At 45.5% G+C, this 6,000-nt stretch overlaps 1 protein-coding gene across 2 annotated transcripts in view; it reads left to right on the forward strand.

The window, feature by feature from the left end:
• Nucleotides 1-2,264, forward strand: part of yellow-b (L-dopachrome tautomerase yellow-b) — a 47,139-nt gene extending 44,875 nt beyond the window's left edge. For both annotated transcript variants that reach the window (XM_067766799.1, XM_067766800.1), the window contains exon 3: nucleotides 997-2,264. In XM_067766799.1, coding sequence (XP_067622900.1) covers nucleotides 997-2,108 — 1,112 coding nt within the window. In that variant the 3' untranslated portion in view covers nucleotides 2,109-2,264. The remainder of the gene's footprint in view (nucleotides 1-996) is intronic.
• Nucleotides 2,265-6,000: the final 3,736 nt, after the last annotated feature.

Here is a 6,000-nt window from a genome sequence, read left to right on the forward strand (position 1 = left end):
GCTGTGATCAGTTTCGTACGAACTGCAAAAGAGGGCGTGGTCTTACAAGCCAACCTAATAAAACCGCCCTGCGTTTTTTTAGCGCACGGAAACAACCGGCGTTTTTTGCCCTAACCCAAATAAGCATGCGTTGCGACAATGTGAAGCATGTGTGCACACGTCAAATCTAAATGTCACGCAGAACAAAAATTGGAAATCGAGTTAGGTTTTTACGCTGCAAGTTCAATTTGGGTTGCAAATTGTATGTGCATGAGACATTTTTGACAGAAAATGACTTGCGTGCGTTTATATTAGGTTGGCTTATTACTTAGTTCGTTTGCGCGTGGTGTACATTCTCGCTTGGTGGTTTGTTTGTTATTTAGTTGCTCTATGTCATTTCGAGCTCGTGTAGGTGTGAAAAATAAGTATTCTCACAGCGAGCTATGCCGCACTGATATCTGATTTGGAGCAAGGATACTCATGAAATTGGTCTTTTGACTCTGTATGGCTCCCAGTAATATTACATTGGCTCCGGTGGGCTTCCAACAGCAACCGAATCGATTGCGGTTTCACAGAAAGTACTCACGGCACAAAAATCAATATTCTTTTACTGCTGGCCGGTCTTGACCTCAGCTGTTTAATTGTACTTCCTTGCTTTTGCAGTGTAGCCTTGAATTATGCTGTTTTGCTTTGTTGATTCATATTTCAGTATGAAATGATTTTTTTTGAAATTATTTGTTGTCATTCCTGGAAGGAAATGATTGTACTTTATATTGACGTTGTTATTGTTTGAGTCCTTTAGTCAAGTCCCTTGATCACCTTTGATAGCCCCGGTATTAGTAAAACTACTTTGGGGGCCTTTCGTTGAAAACGAAGTAAGATTACTAAATTCCTGATATCTGATCTATTGAGTGAAGGACAATAAGACGAAGCTTAAAATTTATTAATGCTTTATGCAATTCCCGGTAGTCATTAACTTATTTCACTTTAACTCATCAATTTCCCATTTTTTTTCAGATAAAACGACGAAATCACCATTGCTTACCCCTTTTCCTAACTGGGAGGCACATAGTTTATCCGAAGCTGATCCGGAACTTGTATCACCTTTCCGTATACGCGCCGATCGCTGTGGTCGCCTTTGGGTTTTAGATTCCCGAATTGCAGGTGTTTTGGAAAATACAACAATTTTTGGACCAGCCCAGCTATTGGTATATGATGTACATAATGATAATTTATTACGACGCTACAGATTTCCCAGCAATCATATGAAGCAAGGTTCATTCTTTGCCAACTTGGCTGTTGAAGATGGAGATTGTGAGAACACTTTCGCCTATGCAGCTGATTTGGGTGCACCTGGTTTGGTAGTTTATTCATGGGATCAAAGTGATTCTTGGCGTATACAACATAATTTCTTCCATCCGGATCCGTTAGCAGGAAACTATAGTATTGGTGGTATAGAATTTCAATGGGATGATGGTTTATATGGTTTGGCATTATCTAAGCCAAACTTAGATGGTTTTTCGACACTCTTCTTCCATCCATTGAGCTCAACAACAGAATTTGCGGTTAGCACAAAATTGCTGAGGAATAAAACTCTAGCTACATCCAATGATATATATCATGAATTCAAAATAGTGGGAGAACGCGGTACGAATGGGCAAGCAGGCGCTGCATTTATAGATCCGCGTACCGAAGTAATGTTCTATGCTTTGCCGAATATGAATGCTTTAAATTGTTGGAGCACAACTAATGCAGAATACGGCGACAACACTCAGGGACGTATTTTCTCAAGTGCATTGGAACTGGTATTTCCCAGTGAAGTGAAAGTGGATGCAGAGGACAGGCTGTGGGTACTATCGAATAAATTGCAGGAATTCATTTATGACGAACTCTACCCGGGCACAGTAAATTATCGCGTCTTGATGGCTAATGTTGTGGATGCGATCGAGGATACGCCCTGCGATACCAAAGAGAAACCATTGCCAGAAATCGTGAAGAATGAGCTGGACACGATATTGGACAAGGTCATAAATAAAACTCAAAAAGCTGCAATTGGCGGTGTAAGTGCGAGAAGCTTAAGTGGTTTGCTATTTATTGTAACAGTGGCGCTGAATTTGCTGGAACTTTAACTTAGGCTGTTGTGAGGTGCAGAGAGTGTAGTGTTTGTGTTAATGTAACTATAGGCCTTAATGTACTTATTAATGTAAATATTTAAGATTTCTCTTTGAATGTAAATTAATTTTTTATTAATTATTATTGGTTTCACTGTACTATCTAGGTAAAAAGTACTTGTATTTTTTTAAGCCAAGGTACTCTACGCAGTGTTGTCCTATTGAGTTCATATCGAGGGTGGGGTTACTGGCGCCTGAAGCACCAGACTTATGCAAACTCACATCAACCCAATGACAAGCGACATCTAGTTACAGATACATGCGGTTACGGAAAGCATTGACAACATCAAAAAAGGAGATGCGTAATAGTCAAAGTCACAAGCCATAACAGCTTAAGTGCTATCGTTTAGTTGAACTACCAGCGCTACCGTCATCATCTTTACACTGCAACTTTCTACTGAGTAGCACCGCTTCCCAAGGCAGTCGGTTCTATGTACCGGAGCGACTCGGGATTTTTCCCGACCAAGGACTGTCATTTCAGTGTGACCCCATTTAATTTGTTTCGTCCCTCCCACAAATTGTCATCCTCCCAGCAGCTCCTTGCAGCAGGACTGCTACATATTCTCTTACTCCGGGAAGGTATCGAACCCAATCCGGGTCCGTCTCCTGACCCCGGTCCTGAGAAATGGTTTTGCTGCATTTGCCAGAAAAGAATCTTTTTAGGACGGTCATACTCTGTTCAGTGTGTCTCGTGCAAGGGATGGTTGCATCGGACAGGTTGTTCTGGGCTTGATTCCAAAACCCGACGTCCACGTAACTTTTATAAATCTTTTGTGGCTCCTTGCTGCTCACGCCCAAGGGCGTCCCGTAGTCTACGCCTAAGCGTATCCCCACTACCTTCCAGAAGCTTCGCTGCTCAGCAAGCCACAACAAGTACACGCTGCTGCTCGCGCCCCACGGCGCCAACAACTCAAAGAGCTGATACCACTCATAACTACTACCTTCGTAGTAGAGCTGGTAGCAATGCTGAGCATCAGCCCCTGCCCCCGTCTTCGTCACCCCTCATGCACTTCAGAATTCTGCAGTTAAACTGTAATGGACTAACTGGGAAGATTACGGAGATAGTCGATTTCATGAAGCGGCACAACATCCGCATTGCTGCCATTCAAGAGACTAAACTCACAGCAAGATCTGCATTGCAGACCTGCTCTGATTATAATGTCCACAGGAAAGACCGCGAGAGCGGAAATGGAGGCGGCCTCGCGTTTATTATACACCACTCTGTGCAATATTATATATTTGATCCTGGCATCGACCGCAGGGACAATGTCTTAGAACGTCAAGGCCTATCTGTCCGGTCAGGCGATGCAAATCTAGAAATCATCAACATCTACATCCCTCCTGTCACCTGTTGCCCCAGTGGATACCGCCCTAATATCGAGGCCTTACTCACTGGCAACAATCGCATTATCTTAGGCGATTTCAATGCCCATCACGACCTATGGCATTCAAACTTGCGGGCGGACAGTAGGGGTGAGATGTTGGCGGATCAAATAGACGAAACGACGTTCTGCACAATAATCGGAGACGCCCCCACACGTATGGTAGGAAGCCGTCATAGCTCGCCAGATATCTCAATCGTGAGCGCAGAACTCGTAAACTGCGTCAACTGGCAGCCGATGGTAACATTGGCATCCGACCACCTGCCCATACTTATTTCGTTCGAGCGTACCGCCGACTTCATCGTCACTGAAAAACGCACTTTCATAAACTTCAAAAAAGGAAAGTGGGAAGAATATAAATCTGCAACAGACAGCAGCTTTGCTGCCCTCCCTATCCCGACTGATGCCCGCCAAGGGGAGCGTGCCTTCCGTAAGGTCATTGAATCCGCCTCGGCACATTTCATTCCCGCCGGGAGAATTCCGAAATCCGACCCCACTTCCCGGCGGAGGCCGCGAGCTTAGCGAGGGAACGCGACCTTATAAGACAGCTTGATCCAGGCGACCCCCAAATAAGGGATATAAACCAACGCATCAGATTGCTTGTGGACGAACACAAGCGGGCGAAATGGGAAGAGCACCTAAGAGGTTGTAACCTCTCAACCGGTGTAGGTAAACTTTGGTCCACCGTAAAGTCCCTATCGAATCCGACCGAGCACAAAGACAAAGTTTCCATCGCCTTTGGCGATAAGGTGCTGTCGGATGCGAAAAAATGCGCGAGCGCTTTCTGCCGACAATATATAATGCATCCTACGGTCGACAAAGATAGACGGAGAGCCAATAGACACGCACATAAACACAAATTCAGCGCGTCACCAATTACCATCACCGCTAGAGAGGTTGAGGACGCCATTGGTCGCGCTAAACCATCCAAAGCAGTGGGCCCAGACGGCATAGCCATGCCGATGCTTAAAAACCTAGGGAAATAGGGTTTCAAATATTTAGCGCATGTCTTCAACCTGTCTCTTTCCACCTTTCTCATACCCGAGAAATGGAAAATGGCCAAGGTGGTCCCGCTACTAAAGCCTGGGAAACCAGCTAACGTAGGTGAGTCATATCGTCCGATATCTCTCCTATCGCCAGTGCCAAAGACGCTTGAAGCCATTTTGCTCCCTTATTTCCAAGCACATTTGCGGCTAGCCCCTCATCAGCATGGCTTCAGAAAACTCCATAGCACTACCTCCGCGCTAAATGTCATTAGCACCCAGATAAATTGCGGTTTGAATCAATACCCCCACCATAGAACAGTACTCGTAGCGCTAGACCTATCAAAAGCTTTTGATACGGTCAACCATGGCTCATTACTGCAAGACCTGGAAGGTCTTAAAAGGTGGACCGCAAATTATCTAGGTGGTCGGCAGGTATCGGTGCAATTCAGAAACGAAACATCAAAACAAAGGAGAATTAAACAAGGGGTGCCACAGGGTGGTGTCCTATCCCCGCTTTTGTTTAATTTCTACATATCTAAGCTACCTTCACCACCGGAAGGAGTCACAATCGTTTCCTACGCCGATGACTGCACAATAATGGCCACAGGCCCAGGCCCAGAGATCGATGAGATATGCAATAAAATAAACGGCTATCTCCCTGATCTCTCCAGTTGTTTCGCCTCGCGAAACCTGGCATTGTCACCGACTAAATCTTCCGCGACCTTATTTACAACATGGACGCCCCAAATGTCGACCATATTGAACATCCACGTCGATGGCACTACGCTACCGATTGTCCTACACCCCAAAATCTTGGGTGTGACGTTTGATCAGAATCTACATTTTGGTGCGCACGCAACCGCAATTGTTCCAAGAATTCAGAGCCGTAATAAAATCCTCAAATCCCTTGCTGGCAGTACCTGGGGAAAAGATAAAGAAACGCTCTTGACCACATACAAAGCAATTAGCCAGCCGATTACGTGCTACGCGTCACCCATATGGTCGCCAAGCCTAAAAACCACCCACTGGAAGAAACTACAGGCCTGCCAAAATACTGCTCTCAGAATCGCCACGGGCTGTCTTCTTATGTCCCCAGAACACCATCTGCATAATGAGGCGAGAATACTCCCCATCAGGGAGAGAAATGAGATGCTGACCAAACAGTTTCTGTTGAATACCCAGAAACCTGGGCATCCCAACAGACATCTGATTGACGAACCAGCACCGCCTAGGGGCCTAAGGAGTCATCTCCGTAAGCATTTTGAGGAAATACGGCACCTGAGAACCCAGCCGTATGAAGCGAAAAAACACAAGCAGGTCCTTGGTGAACTCCATAGACAGGCGTCGGACCTTTATGTCGGGAATTGCCCGGTGAATCCAGTACTTGAAGAAAAATATCCAGAACTCGCAGAAGAGGAACGCATACTCCCCAGGGAAACGCGTGTCACTCTTGCTCAACTTCGTTCTGGATACTGTAACAGG

This window comes from Eurosta solidaginis, chromosome 2, assembly GCF_040869045.1.
Source record: "Eurosta solidaginis isolate ZX-2024a chromosome 2, ASM4086904v1, whole genome shotgun sequence".
Classification (NCBI taxonomy): domain Eukaryota; kingdom Metazoa; phylum Arthropoda; class Insecta; order Diptera; family Tephritidae; genus Eurosta; species Eurosta solidaginis.